This window comes from Onychomys torridus, chromosome 3, assembly GCF_903995425.1.
Source record: "Onychomys torridus chromosome 3, mOncTor1.1, whole genome shotgun sequence".
Lineage (NCBI taxonomy): Eukaryota > Metazoa > Chordata > Mammalia > Rodentia > Cricetidae > Onychomys > Onychomys torridus.
The window spans coordinates 65,297,776-65,324,332 of record NC_050445.1 but is presented as its reverse complement, the minus strand read 5'-3'; the positions used below and the strand labels follow the sequence as shown (position 1 = coordinate 65,324,332).

The window sequence follows — 26,557 nt, the reverse complement described above, 5'->3', positions numbered from 1 at the left end:
ATCTGTAATCTGCAGCCATTTCAATATTTAGCAATGTGTAAAATGGTATTTCATTTATAGTTACTCAGTGCAAATTAAAAGCATTTTTCTATTTGAACATATAACTAAAAAAGATTACAAAGTCTTCCTTTAGACTGCAGTAATTTCCCAAGCTATGAATAGCTCCCTTAAAGGCTGCCACCTCCTGAAAAGTCACCAAGCACCTTCCCATGAGACCCACACAGCCTCATATACATGAGCTTCTCAGATGGAAAACCCATTTTCCTGCTACCAATTGAGACCTAATGGTAAGAAAACATGGTGTGACTGTGCTAAGCCGGCTGAAATGTCCACTGTCCTATTTCATCTTCGTTGTGAGACAAAGGAGGAACTGGCTTCTAGTCTAAATGCTGATTTCCACAGGTGAAAATAAACAGGTGAGGCCATACCCAAAACCATGTTTAGGATTTAGGACGCAAGATTTTTTTTTGGGGGGGGGGGGGGGGGAGTCCTGAGGATTAAACCCAAGGCTTCATGCACCACCCTGAGATACATGCACACATACCGCAGTCCCTCTAAGTTTTAATAAAATATGAAACAACTTCTGTAACAACGCAGATACAACTGAGGAGAAAAGAAGATTTTTTTTCAGCCCCCTTACAAATGTACCTCAAGAACACCAGCGGTTTCAAGCTGGAATAGGGCAAATTTCTGGTGCGAAGGCTCCCAGCTAAGTCCAGACAGCAGCTCCCTGTCTTCCCTGAGGCAGCCACACCGTGTGTGTGGAATGACAGGAAGTAAGGGACAGGGTCAGCACATCCTGACTGAAAGGGACAAGTCTCTACTTTGGACAAAATTAAATTTGGACATTCTTAGGGCACTTAGAACACCCTAGGGCAATCAAAGGACTCCAAAATGACCAGAAGGCCAGCGCTGGTATCAAGACATTTCTACAGACTTTCGTCACTTTCTGGCAGTTACCACAGTGCCATTCTGTAAGAGACATGCGTGTTTGTCAAACTCGTGTAGACCCACCTGAGAAAGAAAAAGGGCAGTTTTGGTGGAAGAAGGAAGGTATGTTTTTAACTTACACATTATCAAAACCATGGAATTAATGTTAAGGGGCAACACCCCATAAACATCCTTTGTGTACCTCAGGAGACCGGTATAGCCACCAAACACCGAGGTGAGTCCTAGAGAACAGAGTCTGAAAAAGACCCGACATTCTTCTACATCACCCGCTTCCCACCTTCTCCAGTCAAACCAACTGCTGCTTTTGGCAGGATGTAGCTGTCCTATAGACCAGTCCTTAAACTGCCCTGTACACTAGGGAAAAGTGACCAACAACTGACCAAAGAGGCTTAAACATCAATCTTGAAAAATTTGGGGGGAAGGGGGGAGAAGGATTCTGTATATATTTTTATATATGCATCTTAAAGCAGAAAAATTTGAGGAACTTCCCAAGACACATTTTCTTTTTATCACTAAAAACCCCAGGGCATATTACCATTAACTTTTATAACTACTGTGACCCAAAGGGAGATAAGAACACAGCTATTTTAAGTAAAATAGCTATTTATTCAGCCTCTTGTCATGCCAAAATGTTCTGTGCATATTTCACTATAATTAGCACACCCTCTGAAACAGGCAAAACTGTACATCGTTATATTTCATATTACCTGATTATATAAAAGTGTAAAATGAAAATGACTTATCAATCCCTTTTAACATTCCTAATAACTCAGAGATATGAGGCACAAAATCTCAGAAAAACATGACACAGGAAGAGCAGTAATGTAGTTCTCAGGTAAGCTAACATGTCATAATCTGTTATGAATATACAAAGACAACCAACTTTTAAAACATTCTATTTACTAAGATTCTGGCATAGCTTTATGTAACAAAATACAGCATACCAGGCCTGCCACTCAGCTTGTTTGTGGTAAGACTCAGCTTCAATATGAAGCCGTTAAAAATGAAAACCAAAAGTCCTGCTTTTTACATGCTAAATATCTTGTAAGTGTGCCATTAAACATAGTAAGGAACTTAACACAGCAAGAGTACAGGAGTTAAAAGCTAAACACTGCAGCCTAAACAAAATCTATACAAAACATAAAGGAGCTATCACTGGCTACACAGAAACCTTCTGACTGGTTAAAACCGGTATAGAACATGCACTTTAGAATTGTTAGCTATCAGCTCAGAAAGTACCAGTGTCTACTGAACAACTCCTCTCCAAAGCCGAAGTGTAGGTAAAATGAATTAAAATGACTAACGCTGTCTAACCCTAAGAAACATTCAGGTATGACTCAAGTGGAGGTAAATTCCAGAGCTCTGGGGGCTTTCCCATGCTGCAAAGTGCTGGGTACCTCTGGTGCATTCCAAGCAGCATACGAAGAAGTCTAGGGATGTCATCAACCTCAGTCCAGGGCAGGACTGATGACGCCCAGCTCGGACCTCCCAGGAAGCATGGCTACTGTGTCCACAAAAGTAGTGTGAGATCAAAGGCACGCTGTTCTGGTAGCTAAAGATAGCAAACCACCCCCCTCTTTAAAAGCTCCTTCCCCAAGTAAATCAAAATATACGTGGGGAAAAACTAAAATACTTATCTACAGAGTAAGGAGTTTGAGATATTAATGCAATCCCTACTTTAAGAATTTTTACCAGAGTCATCCCATTATTTCTGGTTACATCTTAAAGATGGTCCAGATTCAGTTTCTGTTGATTTATCCTTAAGTACTTCTAGTAAAAAATATTAGCTTTATTCCAAATATCTTAACCACTAGCATGACTGCAAAGCACTGTCCCCCAGTCACCAAGCACTGGAAGAGGAAAAGGTGTTCAGGCAGCAGGCAACAATCATGGCCCTTCACACAGCGGTGTCCAAGTGGCTACTGACTAGTCCAGGAAAGTCTAAACACAAGGGAATTCATGCACGTCACTACATAGTCAGGATCTTCACAGCCGAGAGCTCCTTCGACATTGCACTCTGTAGGACCCTGGTCCTCCTTCCCGAGGCTACGCTGAGTCTGAACTGGAACCCGCAGCCTTCCTTCTCTTCTTCTTGCTGTGCTTCTTGTGCTTCCTTCTCTTCTTGGCTTTGTCCTGTAAAGAAATTCCACGGCAGGCATCACTACTGTGCCTACTGAAAACACCCCAGTCCACACCATCATCACTGCTACACCCAAGCGGCTTCCATAAACCACCAGAAGCAAGCAAACTAGTTAGGACGCTCTAGACAAGCCTCAACAACCACAACTATGGAGGGGTCTAGGAGTACCTGCTGAGTCTCAAAACAGGCACATTAGCAGTTTCCAACCGGAATCATGCTGTCAATCGCTACATCACGTTATACACAATTTCCAAAGGAAAAGGCACTCCAGTTCCAACACAGGACACTCACAGACAGCAAGCCACAACTGCTTTATTGTGTCCAAGTACGTAATCTAGTATTTTTAAGTTGGAACATAAACCGTGTACTGTTCAGACTGCATCACTACTTTAGCTGCTAATACCAACTACTAACACAAAACACGGACGTATCCTTAGAAGTATATTTTATTTAATAAAACATATGCTTACTATTCCTTTTTTTTTTTTTTTTGAGACAGTATTTCATGTAGTCTAGGCTGGCCTTGAACTTTGAACTCCTGATGCTAGGATTACAGGCACAAACCACCACATGCAACCAAATGCCATTTTTACAGCGAAATTTTTAGTGGATAAAGGGTGCTGGAGTTTTGCTGATCTCCAACTCCTCTGAGTGCCTCTGCTACAGAAGTAAAGGCAGAAATCCCAGGCTACTAGTGTAGCTATTCAGGAGGAAGAAGCGGTACCCAGGCAAGGCAGGCAGAGCTCCCTCTCCTCTGCTACTGTTACAGAAGAACCTTGCAGCTTGCCTTCTTGGGGATGCTGCTGAAGACAGAGGAGCAGCTTTGAGCACAAATAGCAAGCACTCTATCACCAAAGCACATCGGGCTCCCCAGAGCTTTTCCCTTTTTAAAGTATGTACTTGAATATAATTTTACAAAGAAGCCCAAACCCTTCAATTTGAACATTTACTTATTGTGGTACTGGGGTGGAACCCTCGGCCTTGAGTCTGTAGGGCAAGCACATGACCACTGAATTACACCATGGGGAGGCTTTCTTTAGCTGCTCACTCCTTTCTCCACATATACACCTCTCCCTCCCTCTCTCAGTCTATTGTATCTCTAAGAACTAGACCATGCCTAGTGGAGATGCTGGGTAACAAACACACACCAGGAGAAAGAATAAACCAGTACCAAGTACACACTAGACTTAGTCAAATGTTTTCTAATTAATCAATCTAAACTACAGTCTAAAACAGTCAACTAACTTATTTTCACACTCAGAAAAAAATGCTTGTCACTGTGGTCACAAAACACATAAAAGTGATTTTGGAATCACTTATACACAAGTAAACCCAAGTTTCAGAACCACAAAGGTCTAGGAAAAGGTTACCCTGACCCTACAACTGGGGGTATCCTCATTTTTTCTTTTACCTCTCCTTAAGAAAGTACCTTCAAAGGCCCATGCTTATACAGAAGACCCTGACATTACTTCACAGATATGGTCTGTACTACTCTCTGAAGGTATCAGCTATTTTCTTTTTTTGGCCTGCTTCTCATTTGGATACATTCCTATTCTCTTTTCTTATTTCTCAATTTGCATAATGGCAGAGCTGGTTTTAAAAAGAATATGGGAAGCTGAGCGGTGGTGGCGCATGCCTTTAATCCCAGCACTCAGGAGGCAGAGGAGGTGGATCTCTGAGTTAAAGGCCAGCCTGGGCTACAGAGTGAGTTCCAGGATAGGCACAGCTACACAGAGAAACTCTGGAAAAACAAAAGCAAACAAACATTCATGTTACCACTTCCAGCTTCTCATTGCTGCTAATGTTTTGAGAAGCCTTTTCTATTATTCTAGGTTTGGCTGACCTGTAAATAATTTCTTTTAGAAGACTGAGGAAATCACTGTATTTAATTATCGCTTAAGAAAGTTAAGTAAAGTAGGAGAGCTGGAGAGCTGGCTCAGTGGTTAAGAGCACCCCCCCCCACCCCCCACCCCAGACAAGAGCTCTCTGTGAAGCCCTGGCTGTCCTGGAGCTTGCTATGCAGACCAGGCTGGCCTCAAACTCAGACATCTGCCTTTGGCTCCTGAGTGCTGGGATTAAAGAACTGTGCCACCAGCACCCGGCCTGGTTAAGAGCACTTCTTACTCCTGCAGAGGACCTGGACTCAGTTCCCAGCACCCATGTAAAAACTCCAGTGACAGGGTGTTCTATGCCTTTCTGAACTCCATGGTACATAGACACACACTCAGGCAAACACTCAAACAAGCAAAAATAAAATAAAGTCAAATAAAAGTTGAAGCATAGGGACTTTGATAGGGACTCACTCTGTAGATCTCTCTGCCTCTGCCTCCCAAGTGCTGGGATTAAAGGCGTGCGCCACTTTGGGCAGCTCTGAACATCTAACAGTAAGATACCGAAGGGTCAGGGGATGTTTGCTGCCCTTTCCTAAGCCTACTTGCTTCTCCCCTCCCAAGTAACAAAGGTGACGGACACCACTCTCCCCAGTACTTCACTTGGTCCCAGCTGCACTAATGTGACAGTCAAGAACATGGGGTCTGCCGCTGTCTGTAAAAACGAAAGATACTTGCTGTTCTCTCGCGCTCTTCTCCGCTCTTCTTCCTTTTTGCTGGCACCTACGAAGTTGAAATTTGTGTGAACAGAAGACAAACGTAATTTGTACTTAGTGCATTTATCCTACATGTTCAAGTCACACAGAGAAAATTTGAGTGTAAAATCACATTTTTAAGACTCCTGTTATGTATCAATAAAATTCCAATAACAAAATGGTAAATCAAGATTTCCAGTGTTTCTAAGAGCTCCACTCGCACTGACTCTCAGCACCGAAACTGAGGAGTGCCAACTGTGGGAGGTATCCTAAACTGGCACAACACAGCCAGCACCGAGGCTCAGCTAGGCTTAGTCACTCTTAGTGCTCTGTACTGCCAAACAAAGTGGTCACACATACAGTGCACTCTCTATAGAGCAGCGGGCGAAGATCCTGGGAAATACCAATGGTCGTATCATCTGTATTTCACTTTAACCTTTTAAAGCACGGTGTATGGAATTTAAATTAAATCGAAAGTTGTTAAATAAAGCCATGTATATTAAATGTTAAATAATAAGATATTTTGTTAAGCACTCCTTATTACATACTAGCTAAATGTTAAATATTAACAGTACTAGACCATAAAAACCGCCTAACTATTGAGTTGTATGGCATACCTGTTAGATAACTACATACTGTATACAGGACACAAACACATAAAAAAGTCCTCGACAATCTAAGAAGACTAAGGATGAAAGAACAGACAAACAGTAGATAGCTCTAAGAGATTGTCTAAACACTGTCCGCTATTCTGGAAAATGACTGGAGGCAAACATTTCTGAAGGCCACCTATGAGGTCCCAACTCCAGCCTGAATTGATGATTTTATCTTCCAACCTCATACTTGAGTGCTTATGTGTTCAAATACAACTTCATCGGGTTACACACTGCTACTTACTTTCGTGTCTTCTATTAGGACAGTAATATAAAAATCAGTGTATCTAGTTTACATTAGCTATGAGCTTCACTTCAAGAGCATAAAGATACAACTGTAAGAGGGGCAGCTGGCGTGACGGTTCTGAGGGTCATTTTCATAAACCAAAGACAACGAAGTAAAAAAGGAGAGAGGAACAACCAAACAAGGAAGACTTAGAAGGAGAAGGGAGCTGAGAATCAGAGTAGACAGATGACAGCTGGGCAAGATGGACGCCAAAGGCCAAAGGCCTAGCGAAGCCAGACTCAGAAAACCAGCTCTCCCGGCAGTGCCCAGTCGTCTGTATAGACAAAAATGAACAGCGCGTGGCCCTTCTTCCTACTTTAGCCAGACTGGACCTTAGTTTGCCGCACTCTATCTAGCCTCTTCCATGGAACCAGAAGGACAGGGTTATAAATGCGACACTGGAAGGGTACAGGAAAACATGGAGATTGTCAAATGACAGTCATACTATTACCAATTTACTCAGAAACAGAGTCCTTTTCTTTCCTCACCTCTTCATAATCCGAGCCGGACAACGACGCAGAGGATAGCGCTCGATCTTCACACAGCTTTCTTTTTTTGCCGAGTCCTTTAGTGTCCTATGAAAACAAATACATGTATGCAAATTTAAAAAATACTCTGCCATGAAAACCTTATGCTTTTTTTTCCAAGTGAAAAATTTATATTTGTTATAGTGTGTATATCTGCATGCAGGCACATGTGTGCATGTATGGCAGTGAGGGTAACTCCACAAAGTCTTTTTATTCTTTCTTTCAACTTTGTGGGATCCAAGGATTCAGCTCAGGTTGTCAAGTCTGCACCAAGGGCTTTTTTTGGCTGAGCCATCACACAAGCCCAAAACCTATGTTTCTAAGTTACATTTAATAATTATTCTAATAATTCTTCTACAAATCACCCAGCTTTAAATGTAGAAATTTCTAACATAGTGACATTTACCAGGACTTTTATTCCACTACAGTAATACCTTCATTTAATAAATTGAAGTAACTCCATATCCATTTAGATCAGCAGTTTTTAACCTGTGCATTGCAACCCCTTTGGGGGGTCAAATGACCCTTTCACAGGGTCACCTAAGACCATAATAAAACAGATACTGACATTACAATTCATAACAGTGGCAAAATTATAGTTATGAGGTAGCAACAAAAATAACTGTATGGTTGAGGGTCACCGCAAATATGAGGAACTATACTAAAGGGCATTTGAGAAGCAGGTTGAGAAGCAGGGATTTGGATATAATGTTTTCATTTCCTTAAATTAACAGATACAATTTTAAGGTCCTAAGAAACCAAGATGGTGGAAGATTTAGGTCTTTTGTATTTTAATCCTTTTGTTTCTACTCAAGATTTCACTAGAAAAGAAAACCAGCTGGTAATTGCCTGCTATGATTTAAAAGGATGCCTGTATAATGACATTGGTATATTTAGAGTATTATATTTTAAAGATTTATTTCATTTGTATTTATATATATGTGTGTATGCAAGAGTGTATGTCACGTGTGTACAGGTGCCCATGGAGGCTGAAAAGGGGTGTCAGATCCCCTGGAGCTGGAGTTAGAGGTGCTTGTAAGCCACCCAATGTAGGTATTGTGACCCAAACTGGGAACTCGGGTCCTATGGAAGAGAAGCAAGCCTGCTTAACGCTGAACCAACTCTCCAACTCCTACACTGACATTTTAAAGACAGCTTAGCTCTGGGGCAGCAAGACAGCTCAGTATAAAGACACCAGAGACTCACATAGTGGCAGAAGGGAAGAACCCACTTCACAAAGCTGTTTTCTGATCTCCATACACACATGGTGCCCACCTCATGTGCACATATGTATGTGTATATACACAAACTAAAGTTTTTATAATGTACTTAGGAATTTAAGTAGACATTTGAAGAACTAAAAACTATGCAAACATCTAGTATATAAACATCTAGAAATGTAAACTAATAAACACTTTGGTGAGAATATCTTTAGATAAATTAAATGTATCCACATTCTGGGAACCTAGAAATTATAGTCCTAGATATACATATTAGAAAATTAAGATTAACTCATAGGAGAAAAAAAAAAACAGTTAAGAAAGCCCACTGTATGGAGCCAGAGAAGTGAACTTGTTGCTATTGCAGAAGACCCCGGTTCATTTCCAGCACCTACATGGTGGCTTACAACTGCATGTAACTCCAGTTCTGGAGTAACTGATGCCCTCTTCTGGTTCTCTGGGGCATGTACATGGTGCATATGCACATATACAAGGAAAACACTTAAACACATAAAAATGAATATATGCACTGCAGCAGTCTGTATTGCTGAAAACTGTAAATAATTGGTGGCTGCAGAGGGCTCAGGGTCTTACTGTTTATGCAGAGGGCTCATTTCAGTTGCTAGCACTCACAGCCACCACCTGTAACTCCAGTTCTAGGAGATCCTATGTTCTTTGCTGGCTTCCACATGAACATACTTGCATGCACGCGGTGCACATAAACTCATGCAGACAGACAGTATACAAATAAATAAATCTATTAAAAAATGAAACCAATCTAGATGCTCTATAGAATAGGGAATAAATGAAATATTGTAAGCAAAAGAAATAAACTTGAAAACATCAAGGATAAATGTCAACAGTAATGCTGAATAAAAAGCTGGTTTCAAAACTTGACACTTGGCTGGGTGGTGGCGGCACATGCGCACGCCTTTAATCCCAGCACTTGGGAGGCAGAGTCAGGTCAGAGCCAGGGCCTTCTACCACTGAGCTAAATCACTAACCCCACTATTAGCTTCTTAAGTGCTGTGTGACAGACTATTTGAAGGCGGTGTAAAATAGTTACCTTCTCTTTCTCAGTCACATCCTTTGACTTCTTTTTCTTTTTTGAACCATCCTGCATGAATACACAAAGAGACACAGTAGAAGTGTAGTCTTCCCCCAAAATGATTTGATTCATGACTAATGAGTTTGCTTCAATATCAGAATTTATTGCAAAAATAAAAAATCTATTTTATGTGTATATCTGCATGTAAGACAATAGACCTTTTCTGTTATCTAACTGAATAAAACCTATGTACCCCTATAACAGTCTGCAATACCCAAATGGCTTATCTTAAAATGGGGCTTTATACCACTGTCTGCCTGTAGTGGCCACATGCACTCAAGTTCTATAATCCATATGGTTTTCTGGCACCCACCAATCTGATCTGCTTACTGTCCTCATCAGGAACCCTGTTTTTATTCCCTTAGTTCTAACTATTAACCTCTGTGTTAACAAACAACTCCCTTAGACAGTTGCTCAAAGGGCTAAATGCATGAACTGTCAAGGGCCTACCAGGACCTACCTACCACTCAGCAGGCCTTCCATGAACACTAGCTACCGTACTCACAGGACTGCTGCCTTAAAGACACAGAGACAGCCAAGAGTCACTGAGTACCTTCTACACTGGGAACTTTGTCACAAGAAATCTTCCCAGGGCAAGTGAAAATCTTTTAGAAGCCTGAACAGGAGCTTTAGTTTCCTGAGGCCCCTGTGTTCCTTGGGTACCCTTTATCAGAACCATGTAGGGCATTTGTCAAAAATATAGACTATTTCTGATCCTAATCAGACTCTGGAAATGGGACCTAGGAATCAATTCTTTCTTTTTTGGAATCAACATTTTTGTAAAATACTTCACACTTTTGTCCTTGACATTTCTAGTTAGTACAGAACAAATTTAGGTAAAATAGAAAGCACACCAGGCTAGCTACTAAAAAATAATCAGCTCGACTCTCATCTCCCTTTTGCCCCTGAATTACAAATAATTTTTTGAAAATGGAAGAAACAGTACTGTGAAGATTTGAAGACACAGAAACATGTATATGAAAGTACTCAGGGAACAAATACATGCTACATGTGCAATATTAAATACACTAGTCAGCTGGCGCAGAAAGAACCGCAGAGTACAAAAATCGAGCATGCACCTTCTGACCGTGGTGATGTCACCAGACAGGAGGGACGGACAGAACGTGGAATGCTTTTGCTCTTGGCAACTCAGTGCTGGGGTCTCACCTTGCTGTCCGAGTCGGAGTCTGACCCTGAGCTCTCGGGAGACTTATGGCTACGACTCTTCTTTTTCTTCCTCTTTTTTGTTTGTTTTTTATCCTACAAAACATTTAGAAACATTTGCTTTTCTGTTTCAGAATATAATTTATCCATTTAACTAATATCACAATGTAGTAATGGCCAGAACTTAATGAAAGGACCAACTTATAACCATATTTTCCTCAATGAATATTTAGAATGTAACAATACAACATACCATTCTTCTATTTGAAGAAGAGTCAAATGATCTGAATTATGTTTGTAATTCTAACCAATGAGTCAAATGCATTTTAGATTTGTCAAAAAATAAATTCTACTTTAAATGGACTAGGTAAACTTAAAAATAACAAAAAACAAATACTAATATCTCAACATCTCATCATTTCATGTATTCATATACAGGTACTTTAAGTTATGAACAATTAATTAAAATCAGAAGTCAACACACCTAGCAACAAGTCCACCACAGAAGTCCCCTTGACATTCAAGTAGAAAGCAATTACCTCACGAGCCACCAGAGCCAATCTTACCTCATCTTCAGAATCTGAAGAACTGCTGGAAGGATCAGAGCCCGGTGAAGAAGAAGATGAATACTTGACCAAGCACAAAACAATGAAAGCTTGTGAGACGCAGGGATTGGTTATTAACTCTCTCAGTACTTAGTGAAATCAATCTAGTGTCTAACAGACAGATGCCAGAGTCCTAAGATTAGAAACTAAAATGTAAGTCATCTCTGTCTCCCAGAAGGTCAACGAAGTGACAACCTATGCAGCAATGATCGACAATTGTCCTCCTTAATAGCAACAGAAAAAGCACTGGGTTAGGAGGGAGGTGACAGCTCCTTCATGTCACTAAGAGAACACCACCCCACCACCAAAGGACCCCTGGACTACCTGACTCATCTACAGTCTAAGTTACCTTTAGCATAAGGTTTAAAAAACAAAACAAAACAAAAAAACAATCATTCTTACTTTTTTTTTTTTTAGCTCTTACTTGTAACATTTAGAAAAATGAAACTTTTGCTCACCCTACCAGATTTCTTCTTTTCTTTTTTCTTTCTCTAAATAGAAATAAACACAAGCCTGAATAAGTGGATGAGATTCAAACGTATTATTAACACACCATTATGAAATCCAAAGATAAGAGTGGCAATATGCAAAAAAAAGGTGTTACCTGTCTTTTTTTGGATGAGCTCTCATTTCCACTTAATAATTTCTCTCTGTGTTTTTCTAGTTCTTTTTTCCAATTCTGCAAAAAGGTTAAGACATTAGAAGCGACCGTTCCCTTTTCTTTCCTAGTTTTTTTTTTATTACCATTCACTTATCTCAGCTTTCTTTTTTTAAACAAAAAGATCTAAAAAACCAAAAAAAGAAGTCTGATTATGATTACTATGAGAAGTCAGAGGACAACTCCATAGAGTTGGTTCTCTCCTTCCATGTATATGTGGGTTCTGAGGAGCAAATTCAGATCATCAGGCTTTTGAGGCAAGTGCCTTTACTGAGTCCTTATTTTTATAGAAAGTATTAATTTACTCACAAACCTGCCTTTAAATGTAACAGTAAAATTCATAAAATATAGAATCCCCATAATGCCTAAAGTGCAATGCTCAAATTCTTGGTTTATTAAAGTGAAACAATTAAAAGAGATTTCATTTTTATTGTAAGGAAAACATTTGTCTAGTTCTTAGAAGATGCTATTTACAAACCTCATTCATTTTTTCTTCAAATTCAGCCAAAGCTTTGGAACCTTTCTTTTTCTTTTCCAGTTGCTCCTTTACTTCCTCCCTTAAAAACAGAAAGACAAATACAATTTCCAGCATTTCAATTTAAGTGGATGGACAGAAACAAGATAAATTTTTTTGCAAATAACATTTTAATATTCTAAGACCCTTGTCGTATTGGTAGTTCAAATTTCTTCGTTTACAACCATGTAAATAATCATAATAAAGCCCACCAAGTGATATCATTCCTCTTCTAAACCCAGAATGCTTAATTATTATTTTGATTAACTCTCACAACAACCCAGTAATAGGTACCTTACTGCCTTACTCAAGTTCAGAGAAAGGAAGACATCTGCCTCAGACCACAAGCTGTCAATGTTAGGATGAGCCAAGTAAGTCTATCTCACTCAATGTTACACTCCATAGTAAGGCCCGTGACATAAAACACTTGACAAGCCTGCCAAAGGCTTCATACAGCCTACCTTCTTGGACCCCTGGCCTAAGGTGAGCATCTTGGAGCTGGATTTTGGATGTCTTCCATCCCTCATTAGAGCAGCATATCCCTGGGGCTGGAGGACCCAGGTTCAATTCCCAGCACTTACACGGCAGCTCACAACTGTCTGTAACCCCAAGATCTGACACCCTCATATAGGCATACATGGAGGCAAAGCACCAATGCACATAAAATAAAAATAAATGATTTTAAAAAAAGTAGCTTATTCTGTCTAAACTCTGTAAGTGGAAAGACTCAGTACAGTTTAGGGTGAGTGCCTGCTTTATTTCCGGGAATGCGGAATTTGAGAATGTGACGGCAGAGGCTGACTAACCAGCAATAAAAATCCTGGGCACCAAACACCTAATGAGTCTTCTGGGCTGGCAACATCCCACATGTTGTCCTAATTCCTTGCTAGAGGAATAGGTGTGTCTTGTATGATTCTGTTAGCAAGACCCCTTGTGAACCTGCAGCTGACTTTCCACCGTCCGTTCCCCTTTTCAACAGGACCTGACATCCTTCTGTTGTCACTGTTAAAGTTAAGAGTGGGATTATCTGCCAGGACTCCTGTACGTGCTCTTATGAATTACCCAATCTGTGGGTTGTTCTAAAGGCTTCTGACTCATGGGCATTAAAATGTGTTCTTGAGCATTTCCTCTTTAAATTCCATCCCCTCTTAGCATTAAAGGCAAAATAACATTTTATTTGGGGGAACTTTTCTGGTATGCCACAGTAGTTAAGAACAATAATTAAGTACACTGGAAGAGATGGACATCTGAGCTGAAAGGATTCCCTATAGCATACAGTAAGCATCAACTACAGCTGCCTGGATCTCAGGGTATTCTGCAGCTGGTGATTTGTTACTTCAGGACTGTAGTAGTAATAAAAAGGATGAAATATTAAATAATAGTGCCCGAAACTGTGACTGTGTATATACAAAAGATGAGAGCTACCCCTCCAGTTTTTCTGACTCGCCTGAATTAGCTGCTACACTTGGACAGCACCATACAGGATTCCTACTACTCCTCTCTAACTTCTCCGTGATCTCACTGAAGGCCCCATCATTTTAAACAGCACATGACTGCAAGGTTAAGTGAGACATGTTAGAGACTTCAGAAGAGAGTGATAGAAGTCTCCTTCCAAGTGTTTTAGCCATGCCAGGTTCTCAAATGTCTATTTTGCTCATGTGTGTGAATCATATATTCAAAACAAAATCCCTGTTAAATGTTACTTTAAAAATCACTCATTATTCTGGATGTCCACATGTAGGAGAACAAAGTTAGACCCACATTTATTATCCTGAACAAAAATCAAATCTAGTCAGGTGGTAGTTGCACATGCCTTTAATCCCAGCACTCAGGAGGCAGAGGCAGGCAGAGCTCTGTGAGTTCAAGGCCAGCCTGGTCTACAGAGTGAGTTCCAGGCAGGCTCCAAAGCTACACAAAGAAACTCTGTCTTGAAAAACCAAAACCAAAACCAGCAACAACAAAAATCAACTCCAGATGGATCAAAGACCTCAATGGGAGGCAGAAAGGCTAAACCCTCTAGAAGAAAACACAGGCTGTGCCCTACAAGATACAGGGCCAGGAAAGGACTTCCTGAACAGGACTCAATTTGACCAGAAATTAAAGCCAACAACTGACAAATGTGACCTCATTGAAACTGAAGTTTCTCATAGCAGAGGAAACAAATGAGTGAAGAGGAAGCTAATAGAGAACTGCTACTTGAATTTTTGATAGAGGATCAATACCCAGATATACAAAAACATCCAAAACAAAGAATCAAATGCTGGGGATGTCTTTCTGTATGCTGTGAATATGTTGCTCTGATTGATTGATAAATAAAACGCTAATTGGCCAGTAGCCAGGCAGGAGGTATAGGGTAGGTGGGACAAACAGAGAGGAGAATTCTGGGAAGAGAAAGGCTGAGTCAGGAGATGCTGCCAGCCGTCTCCATGAGAAGCAAGATGTAAAAGTACTGGTAACTCACAAGCCACGTGGCAGCTTATAGATTAATAGAAATGGGTTAATTTAAGATATAAGAACTAGATAGCAAGAAGCCTGCCATGGCCATACAGTTTATAAATACAGGCCTCTGTATGTTTACTTGGGTCTGAGTGGCTACAGGAGGCAGATGGGCACAGTTAAACTTCAGCTAAAATCAAGTAAACACACAACATAATTAAAAATGGGAGTTGTCCCCAGGATGATAATGCTACCTGAAGGAGCCTTAGATTATAACAATAAATACCCAGTGCCAAGCATGGGAAACTTCCCTGAGTTGTTTGTCAAGGGGTCAGAGATTACCGAAACAATATAGGCTATGGCCACTACCTTTGGTGGCCTCCCAGAACTTGAAGGTAAGAGCCCACTGCTGTAGACTGATTACATACTTTGGACAAGGGACTTGGAGGAGTCAAGCTGGACTGACATGGGCTTCCTTTCTGAGGACAGCTCTGGAAGTATCTGAAGGTGCTATCCAGGCTGCCAAGGGAGAGACACCAGTGGTAAAGCCTATGAACCACAAAGATGAGCACAGCATATCCCTACTGGTGCAAGAGTGACACCTTTAGCTTGGAGGTAGCCATCAGCTAACTGGACTTAAGGCCCATGTAAGAGGAAATTCACAGCTAATACTGCAAATTTAGTCAACTGCTTGTGGCCAGTAAGACCACAGACCCTGGAGGAGAACCTACTACTGCCATTTTCCTAATCAGATAAAACTCCTAACATATTCTAAATACTTATACTTATATTCAGATGAGGGCAGGTCTCATGCCTCAACAGAGAAGCTTCTTTTTGCAACAGATGGAGATATGGGTACTTACCCCAAACTGGCACATCTACAAAGCAACCTCTACATGTAAGGCTCAGGGAAAGGGGGCAGAAAGATTTTAAGAGCCCATAACCAAGATGCCCACTGAGAAGAGATAGTGTCTTTTAGACATGGCAGGGGAAATGCACCCATGAAATTACACAATCATTACACAGTACGACTGCCTAAATAAGATCCGCATAATGACACCACCAGATGACAAGCCAACTTGGATGAAGATGTTACAGGAATGCTGGGGTTAGGTGGGTGGGTAGGGGGCCGCTGGAGGGAGAGAGAAAGAGAAAGAATGAATGAGTATGAATCAGTTTTTTTCAGGGACGAATTCCCTGATAGGTCATCCAAACCCAACTGGCCAGCCTTAGATAAAAGATGAATTCAATTCAATAGGATGCAAGCATATGTAACAATATTAGAGAAGTCATGAATTTCAGAGGAGCAGGAACAGAAAACGGGTGGAAATGACATAAATACAACACTCCTGTATGAAGTTCTTAAAAATAAGTAAAGCACCTGTTATCTGGCAACTGCTCAACACTCACTCAACAAGGCAGTACAACTAAACCTTATGAACAGGTAAACGGAGAAGTACCAGGTAGGTCTCGGTCGGTTCAGATAGTCCTGGATTGTTGGCCCTGCAGACTGGACTGGACCCCTCGATCGAGCCATCGCTATTGGATTCATGTAGGCCTTGAGGAAAGAGCACAAACTCATTTTATTACAATAACCACGAAGGACAGTCACTTCTATCTAGTAGTATTAGTACAAATGAATACTATATCCAGCTAAGCATGAACACGCTGACTAATCAACCTCTTATTACAAAACAGTTTATTCTTCTGCACAGCCTTGAATGTTCGTGAGATAAGTAGTTACTCCCTATGACACATGCTGCTGTCGCTTTAGCAGAGATTTGAAAAGTAATGATGCCTCTCACCTGTTGAAGCCTTTAGGGTAACTTTTCCTGAAACCCAGTATCCCAGTGAAAGTGATCACCCTATGCCACTGGCAAATTAAGAAACCCACTTCCAAAGAAACAAAACTGCCTTAGTGCTAAATCTCCTAGTCCATACTGATGGCAACTGTATTCTCAAATTAACATCAAAAACTGAGTTACAATCAACAAAAAAAAAGGACTTCATAAAATGGTGGCCAGTCACAGGGGCACTCACCTACCATTCTAGCACTTAGGAGCTAGAGGCAGGAAGGTCAGGAGTAGCTACATAATGCTTTATCTCAAAACCAAGCCCAAGATAATCTTAAAAATGTATTTTATGTGCAGGTCTATCTGTGCACTGGAGGGGGCTGGAGAGATGGTTCAGAGGTTAAGAGCACTGGCTGCTCTTCCAGAGGTCCCGAGTTCAATTCCCAGCAACCACATGGTGGCTCACAACCATCTGTAATGAGATCCAGTGCCCTCTTCTGGCCTGCAGGCATACATGTAAGCAGAACACTGTATATACAATAAATAAATAAATCTTAAAAAAGAAAAAGAAAAAAGAAAAAAGAAAAGTGCACTGGAGTGTCTGGGAATGGAGTTACAGAGCTGTGAGCTACCATGTGGGTGTTGGACTCAAACCCAGGCCCTCTAGAGGAGCAGCCAGTGCTCTTAACCACTGAGCCATTTCTCCACGCCCCAAATAATTTAAAATCAGAAGAAATAAAGTGCTGCAAATAGTGAAATGACAATTTGCAGAATGGGAAACCATTGGCAAACCATATCCTGAATAAGAAAGTAATGCCCAGGGTATAAAAAGACAACAAAACACCTGATCATCTAATTTAAAACTGAGCAAATAGATATGACTCCACACACCATCAATGGCCAATAAACACAAGAAAGAATCTCAATATTACTAGGGAGGCTATTAGCAAAGAACCAGAAAATGACAAGAATTGTTACAAATGGAAGAAAGTGGGATCCTTCGTGCACCGCTGTTGGTGGGAGTATAAAATGGAATAGCTGCTGCAGACAGTAATTTAGTGTTCTTCAAGAAGTACCACACGAAACTCCAATTCCACATCTAGCGACTACAGACACCCAAACAAATGCAACGCAGACTCTAGTAGACACACACCAGTGTTCACAGTAGCAGTCAGTACTCACAACAGTCAATGGGCAGAACAAAACAAATGTCCATCCATGGATGACTAGATAACCACAACACACACCCGACTCCATTTTCAAAAACTGAATTCTAATACTGTATCTGGATGGGTCTTGAAAACAGCTATGCTAAGTGAGGTAAGAGAAACACAACTGGACAGTGTCGCAGTTCCACTTCTAGGAGATGTCTGTAAGAAGCAAATCCAGAGACAGAAGACAGACCTGGGCTTATCAGGGGAGAGAAGCTTGGGAGTCACCATTTCAGTGTGCACAGCTCACTTGCGATTCTGAAAGTTCTGCAAGTAGACAGACGGTCGCAGAGCACCATGAACGCAGCCAATGACACTGAACTTTCAATCGGCCAAGGTTGCTGGGCATGGTGGGGCACCCACCCCTTTAATGCACGCACTCAGGAAGAGGTTGGGGGATCTCTGTGAGTTCAAGGCCAGTCTGGTCTACAATAGTAAATTCCAGGCCAGCAAGGGCAACACAATGAGACCTTGTCTCAAAAGGAAAAAAAAAGGTGTTAAGTTTTATGATACATGAAACAACATATCAGTGTCCCCTGTTCTGCTTTCATACCAACTGAAATGCTCAACAGAAGCAGTTGAAGGAAATATGTGAGAGTATATGTTTATACAAAAATAAAATGTACTCTGAGGACATGGAAATGACTTAAGATCTGATCCTCCTGTCTCCATTTTCTGAGTGCAAAAATTGCAGGCATGCACCATGCCTGATTTTACATGGTGCTGGGGATCACACTCAAGGCTTTGTGCACTCTAGGCAAGCGTCATCAACTCACCATCAACTGAGCTACAGCCTACTTACCGTATGTATATAAATATATATATATAAATGTATATATATATATATATATATATATATATATATATATATATATATAAATGTATTTTACAGTTACTATAGTAGGATAAACACACACTTCAGAGACTTGTCTCCCCTCAAAAACAGAGACAAAATAAAGGAAATGTTTCTTTGTTTAGTGATGGTTTCTGGTAGAGATGGTGATTTGCTAAAATCTGCTCTAGATATAAAATCTGTTTTGTTTTCAGACTAGCTGTAGTCTGTCCTGAACTCTCAACCCCCTTGTCTCAGCCTGTGATCATAACCATGCACCACCATGCCTGGCCCAGTCTCAACCTCCTGATCCTCATATTCAGTTTTCCCAAGTTTAATTAATTCAAGTTGATAAATGTTTACTCTATAAATGATAGGAACTTAGGTGAAAGATAATTACTTTCAGTTAATTTTAAGGCCTTAACACTTGAAAGAAACAAAGAACGCACTGTATTTGCTCCACTTTATCAAAACCTGTAAAAAATTGACCATTTCCACCTTTCTAACATATGTGACAGACAGACTTCCAGATTTCTCTGGCAGAGTAAACAATAGAAAACCACTGTTAGGCAGCACATGCTGACAATCACCTCCACTAAGACAACACTGCCTAATTACTTGGAATCTGACATAAGTTTCTTATGAGCAGGAAGGAATGTTAGAAGTTCCCAATGTTAGGGATATTTAGAGAATCAAGGCAAGGTATGGGTATCAAACGCAAAATACAGAGGCATACTCTGTGTGTGCGTGTGTGTATGTGCGTGTGTGTGTGTGTGTGTGTGTGTGTGTGTGTGCGCGTGTGTGCGCGCGCGTGCGTGCGTGTGCATAACCAGAGGCTGACATAGGGTGTCTCCGTCAATAGCTCTCCACCTTATTTTTTGAGATTGGGTCTTTCACTGAACCTGAAACTCACAAACTTACACTGGCTGGCTAGCAAGCCCCAGAGATCCTGGGTGCTGGGGACCAAACCCAGGTTCTCCACAAGAGCACTAAATACTTTTAACTGCTGGCTTTTTAGTAGTCCCCAATGGTAAAACATTTTAAGTTTAAAATTGTAAAAATTATGTCTAAAGAGTGTGACTTCATAAAAGGACCATCCCAAGTAAATTTGTTTTTTTTTTTTGTTTTTTTGTTTTTGGTTTTTTGAGACAGGGTTTCCCTGTGTAGCTTTGCACCTTTTCCTGGAGCTTACTTGGTAGCCCAGGCTGGCCTCGAACTCACAGCGATCCGCCTGGCTCTGCCTCCCGAGAGCTGGGATTAAAGGCATGTGCCACCACCACTCAGCCCAAGTAAATTACAACAGTAAAAACTGAAAACACCTAGGCCATTATCAAATTAGGATTCATAAAATATACTGCAAGTATGTCCCCTAAATGAAATATTATATAGTTACTAAAAAATGAAGTAGATCTATAGTTTGTGATTTGGAAAGATGTCCAAGGTTCTAAAGTGAAAAGCAAAAACAGTTGCCAAAAAAAAAAAAAAAAAAGCATTTTAATCAATACCAAAACCAAAAAATGAATGCATGTGCACCAAAATGAGAAGACATTCCCCTCAACAATTTTATTTTTCTTATTTTTTGATTGTGTGTATGTGTCTGTGTGACTGTAGAGGTCAGAAGAGGGTGTTGGATGTCTCGGAGCTGTAGTTATCGAAATGGTTGTGAACCACCTAATGTGGGTGCTGGGAACCAAATTCTGGTCCTTTCCAAGAGCAGTATGTGCTTTTATCTGTTGAGCTAGCTCTCCAGCTCACCCCCTTCACCATTTTATATGCTTAATGGCTCAGTGGTTAAGAGCACTGACTGTTCTTCCAGATGACCCAGGTTCAATTCCCACAACCCACATGGCAGCTAACAACTGCCTGTAACTCCAAGATCTGACACCCTCATACAGACATACATGCAGGCAAAAAGCACCAATGCACATAAGATAAAAATAAATATATTATTAAAAAAAGATTAATTAACTACCTTGATAAAAGAAATACTAGGGGTGAGGGAGATGCTTAGCAGGTAAGAGCATCTGCTGCTCATGCAGAGGACCTGGGATCAGTTCCCAAAACCTTATGGCAACTCTCAACTGTCTGTAATGCCCATTCCAGGGAATCCTACACCCTTTTTTGTCCTCTGGTGCCTGGTTCCCAGGGGGGTCAGAAGAGGGCTTAAAAAATGTCTGAACTGGAGAGCAACCCTGGGTCTTCTGGAAGACCAGCCAGTTCTCTTAATCAGTGAGGCGTCACTCTCACCCAGCCTGATCATTTTAAAGACCGTGCCATTGGCTGGGGAGATGGCTCAGTGAGTAAAGACATGTGCCTCAAAGCCTGAGGGCACGAGTTAGACCCCTGGGACTTACTACTGACTCTGGAAAGTTGTCTCCTGGCACTCACACATATAGACATGTGTAGTTAGTTTTCCTGCGTGGCCCACAGTCAGGACAAATCTCTCTCACCAGCCAGACCCATAGACACTCAGAACCAACCATAAAAGCATACAGAGACTTATATTACTTACAAACTGTATGGCCGAGGCAGGCTTCTTGTTATGTACTTTTTTTTTTTTAATCTTAAATTAACCCATTTCTATTAATCTATACTTTTTCACGTGGCTCATGGCTTACCAGTACCTTATCCAGTACCTTATCTTTTTTCTGTCATGGCGGTGGCTGGCAGTGTCTTTCCTCCCCCAGCTTCCACTTCCCAGAATTCTCTTCTCTCTTGTCCCGCCTATACTTCCTGCCTAGCCATTGGCCAAACAGCATTTTATTTATACAGAGCAATATCCACAGCAGACAAGCGAAAAATTAAGATGTAATAAAAATTACAATAATAAATATCTTGACTTTGTAAGTCACACATTCATATTATACACGACTACAACTGTGTGGCTGCATGAGCTCAAGTAAAGGAAACGACTTGTTATTCTAACTCATAACAGCAAGCTAGGCTCAAGGGGACACACATGTGTGCAGGCACCAAAAGAGCAACGTAGGACAACTGTGGGAGGCATGAGCAGAACCTGATTTGTTGCTTTGCCTGTCTTTACCCGTGGTGGTATTGTGCTCCCCAAAATATTGCACACCCTAATAAACTTATCTGGGGTCAGGGCACAGAACAGCCACTAGTTACAGAGGCTAGAAAATGGTGGCACTCACACCTTTAATCCTAGCATTCCAGAGGCAAAGATCCATCCGGATCTCTGTGAGTTCAAGGCCACATTGGAAACAGCCAGGCATGGTGACACATGCCTTTAATCCCAGGAAGTGATGTCAGAAAGCAGAAAGGTATATAAGGCGTGAAAACCAGGAACTAGAAGCATTTGGGTGGTTAAGCTTTTAGGCTTCTAGCAGCAGTTCAGCTGAGATCTATTTGGATATGAGGACTCAGAGGCTTTCAGTCTGAGGAAATAGAATCAGCTGAGGAACTGGCAAGGTGAGGTAGCTGTGGCTTGTTCTGCTTCTCTTTTGTCTAGCATTCACTCTACTACCTGGCTCCAGGTTTGTTTTTATTGATAAGACCTTTTAAGATTCGTGCTTCATTTACCTAGAGGACATATCTACTCACTTTAGAGGACACAGATTACCAAAAAGAGTGTGAAGCAGGCTTCCAGAAAACAGGCACAAAGGAACTGTGAATGTAGTGGTCCTTTTACAGAAGCCAAGAACTAAAACGTTCAGGCTATCCATGAGTAGGAGTACACACGCGCGCACACACTCAGGATCTCTGTCACTTCTAGTCAACTCTCCTATGAACCCAAAGCTTCTCTAAGGGCTGAAGAGTGACTCATAGTCAAGGCAGTATTTCTAAAGGACTCAAGCTGGGCTCTCAGTAGCCTCAAAGGTTGTTAACTACAGCTTCCAAAACAAACAAACAAACATCCCACAAAACAAACACATACCCCACAAAAAAACAAAATAAAAACCACTGTTTAAGAGGAGATATTTTATATCCAAGCCCAATGACCTGAGTTTGATCCCAGGAATCTACACAACAGAGGAAGAGAAATCCTGGTTAATTGGTTTCTGGCTTTTCACAAACTTACTGTGGCAGGTGTGTACAGATACACACAAAATGAATAGACATGACTAAAACAACAAAGCAACTGTGCAACGACATCTAAAGTTTTAAAGTGTGTGTGTGTGTGTGTGTGTGTGTGTGTGTGCGCGCGCGCGTTCTCATAAATGTCAGAAAAAGGCCCTGGATCCTCTGGAGCCGGGGTTACAGAGGGCTATGGATGGCCTGATGTGGGTGCTGGGAATGGAACTTCAGTCCTCTGAAAGAGCACCATGTGCCAGACCTCCTGGCTCATGCTTTTATCCCAACACTCCAGAGGCAGAGGTGGGTACAGGCCAACCTAGTCTATAAAGTTCCAGGTCAGTCAGGGACACACAGAGAGATCCCGTGTCACAAAAAATAAACATAATTAAGAAAGAGGAAAAAAAAAGAGCAGCATGTGCTCTTACCCTTGAGGCTTCACTCCAGTCCCCTAAAGGTTTGGGTTTGCTTTTTTTAAATCCTGAAATCCTATAATCTTTAACACCATGACAATATCATCAGTGTAAGAAAAAGAACTGGACTGCCTCTGAGGCCATCTCTGAATAAGAATAACAGAACAGTTAGTATTTTCATAGACAAACATTCAAAATCAAGTCCTGGCAAAACTATGGAGCCAATAAAGAAGGCGCTGACTGCGGTGAATTGAACAGACAGGGGTGACTGAAGCGGAGACTTTCAGTGATAATGCATCATAATGGTGGATGCGTATCATTACTAATTTGTCCAAAGGCACAAAATGCACACCATGGTGTGATTCCTGAAATATAAACCACAAGTTCACCAGAACAAATGTACCTTCTCGGTGGGGGATATTGATAATGGAGAAGGTGTGCATGTGTCGGAAATGGATAGATATCTGTGGTTTAAAATTGCTGTTAAAAAGTGAGCCTTTACAGGGAAAAAAAATGCAGAGTTATTAAGTACTGAACCAAATGTCAAATGAGCCAAGTTCTGGTCGTAGTTTAAGCAGCCTCAACCTGTCCTCTACAAATTAGAGATTTCATCGGATCTACATCTCCTGTCTCTTGAATTAATGTTCTCAGTCTTATAATCTTTGAAGTGCAAACAAAAGGCTACCAGAACATTCTGTGCTAGGACAACAAAACAGTTCAGAGCTGTCAAAACGCCCCAGTAAACGAAGCTAGTTTCATGTTTCAAAAATGCCTTAGGGATGTATAAGAATGGAAAGTTTCCAGTAAAATGGGACATTTTGGACTTCTGAAAGAAAACTCATGTTTGTAAGCAATCCTACAATCTTTAAATCCACGAGAGCATCATCGGTGAAAACAAAACTAAACTGAGAAATCTCCAGAAAACGGGGTGATTTCCAAGCGTGAGAGGACTAATAAATACTAAGAGGCCCAAGCTCTTGAGGACGTCGAACTCAGGATGCCCCATGCACACGGCCATTTCAACTCCAGTCTACGGTCCAGACGACGCGGGCCTCGTCTTGAAGCCGGGAGTTAAGACCCTTTCTGAACCGTCTAACAATGTTCCTGACTGAAGGGGCTCCATCCCGGAACTAAACGGACGTTTGGAGGCCGGGGAGCACTCACTATCACCGCACCGCCTTTGCGGCCCGGCTGGGATAACGCGGCCCCCGCTCGCACAGGTAGAAACTTGGGTTCCCGAGTCGCTAACTTCCGTGGGTGGGCCCAGCCGTCTGGAGCACCCCTGGCCCCGCGGTCGGGCTGCGGGCGCCTGGGCCTCGGCCTCCGTCTCCGCACAGGCGGCGCCGACGCCGGCCCCGCGCTCGCCGCCCCCGGGGCCCGCAGAGCCCGCCGACCGCGGCGCCGAGGGCGAGCCACGCGCACGCGCACCGCAAGGCGCGGGGGTCTCGGGGCCCGCAGGTGCGCCGCGGCCGGCGGCCCCGCCGCGACGGGCGACGGCTTCCGCTCGCTCGCCTACCTCCCGTCCCCGCGCCGTCCGTCGGTGTTCCCCACCGAGTACTCACCACGCGATTGTCTCGCTTCCCCATGGTGGCCGGCGGAACGCGCGGAAGCCGCCGACGGAGCAGGCCCGAGAAGAACCCGAGGCGGCCCGCCGCAAGTCCTCCCACCGCCTCTACGCCCCGCCCAGAGAGCGGCGCCCCGCCAATCCCGGGCCCGCGTACGCCACAGCGCCCCCTGGCGCTGCGGAGGACAGGCCGGCGCCAGCGCCCGCCGGCGGTTCCCAGGAGCTGCGGCTGCAGGGTTCCTGTGACCACCCACTCCTGGACAGGAGGACACGCTCTGTACCCCGTCTCGCCAAGGCAGCTCACTCCATTTGGCCTTGGCTTTCTTCCATTCTTTATGCGCCGAAGTACTCATTCTAGGGGGAACTAAGATTACTACAACTCTTACTGTGCCTGTTGGAAATAAAGTGAGGACCAACACAAACTGGTCCTACAGAGTCGTTCACCTGGTGGCGGAGAAAGTGCTGTAAGAGACTTAGGTTACTTGTACTGCTAAACTTCATTCGTTCATCATATGCATTCATTTGTTTTTTAAAAATCGTCTACCTTGCATAATTTTCCATTAAGAACACTTGCTGCTCTTGCAGAAGAAGTGAAGTATCCGCAAGGTGTTTCTCAACTATCTGTAACTCCAATTCCTGGGTTTCTGGTGCCCTCTTCTGACTTCCTTGGGCATCGGGCACATATGGTGCACACACATACATGCAGGCAGCCAAACTACTCACACACATAAAATAAGTCTAACAAAAAAATTAAGTCATAAAACTTTAAAAAGTGAGGCTGGGTCATGACAAAGATAGTTAAGACACAATCCCTGCCATTAAGGAGTCTGTAAGTTTCTCGGGTGAAATAAACACACACAGGTTAGATTTTATTGCTTGGCTGCTATGGCATTATCTGGACTGTCCCAAAACTTCAGAAGTCTTACACTGTTATCGGTGGTGCACTCCAGAAAAGAATACACCGTGCACATTGATTTTCACAGGCTTGGACATAGTGCTCATAGGTTCATGTCAACACAAGAGCATTAGGAAGTAATTTAAAATCGATCAGAATCCTTTCTGGACTTTTGGGAAATGGCAATATGGGGTTTTCATTACACTGAAGAAAATCTTTTAGCTGCGTCCACTCCCCCCCACCACCTGGGTGGGGCTTATGTATACAATCCTAGCATTTGGGAGGCTAGGGGTTGGGTTGGTAGAAACCATAAGTTCAAGGCTATCTTGAACAACAAAGTAAATGCAAGTCTGGTGATATTTCTTTTACTCTTTTTTGGGGCCGGGGGTGGGGGGAACCACCCATCTCCCAAATAAATCACACACAGAGGCTTATTCTTAATTATGAATGCCTGGCCTTAGCTTGGATTGTTTCTTGCCAGCTTTCTTTAACCTATCTTGTCTACCTTTTGCCTGTGGGCTTTTCCCATTCTCTTACTTCTGTAAATCTTACCCTTACTCCATGGCTTGCTGTGTAGCTGGGTGGCTGGCCCCTGGAGTCCTCCTCCTTCTCTGGCTACTTCCATTTTTTTTTCACCCATCCATATCTTTTCTTCTCTTCATCCCAGATTTCTCCTTCTACATACTCTCTCTGCCTGACAGCCCCACCTATCTCTCTCCCCTGCCTTGCTATGGGCTGTTCAGTTCTTTATTAGACCACCAGGTGTTTAACACAGCTTCACAGAGTTAAACAAATGCAACATAAGCAAAAGTAACACACCTTAAAATAATGTTCTACAACAGTATATATGTATATATATAATATTATATAATTCAGCAGGAATATTTGTGTTTCCTTTAGCTCTCTTTAGCTGGCAAATGACCCAGACCTAGAGCAGGTATCTCAGAAGTGGACAGATAAACAGGAAACTG

At 42.2% G+C, this 26,557-nt stretch overlaps 1 protein-coding gene and 1 long non-coding RNA gene across 2 annotated transcripts; both read right to left on the bottom strand.

Annotated features, from left to right (window-relative positions):
* Positions 1–554: 554 nt before the first annotated feature.
* Positions 555–12,383, bottom strand: Fam133b (family with sequence similarity 133 member B). Its single transcript, XM_036181867.1, has 7 exons — positions 12,371–12,383; positions 11,200–11,327; positions 10,637–10,729; positions 9,428–9,478; positions 7,103–7,189; positions 5,659–5,703; positions 555–3,084 (listed from the first exon to the last, which is right to left on the bottom strand). Exons 1-7 carry the CDS (start codon positions 12,381–12,383, stop codon positions 2,998–3,000), a joined length of 504 nt encoding a protein of 167 aa, XP_036037760.1. The 3' UTR covers positions 555–2,997.
* A 39-nt stretch (positions 12,384–12,422) lies between these two features.
* LOC118580436 lies at positions 12,423–24,808 on the bottom strand. The gene is made up of 3 exons (XR_004944531.1): positions 24,690–24,808; positions 16,307–16,404; positions 12,423–12,453 (listed from the first exon to the last, which is right to left on the bottom strand). It is a non-coding gene; the product is annotated as an uncharacterized LOC118580436 (long non-coding RNA).
* Positions 24,809–26,557: the final 1,749 nt, after the last annotated feature.

Coding starts and splice junctions, on each gene's coding strand:
- Fam133b (XM_036181867.1), bottom strand. Junction 10,730..11,199: donor CTTCAGATTCTGAAGATGAG/GTAAGATTGGCT, acceptor AATGTTTTGTAG/GATAAAAAACAAACAAAAAA. Junction 9,479..10,636: donor ACTCCGACTCGGACAGCAAG/GTGAGACCCCAG, acceptor GTATTCATGCAG/GATGGTTCAAAAAAGAAAAA.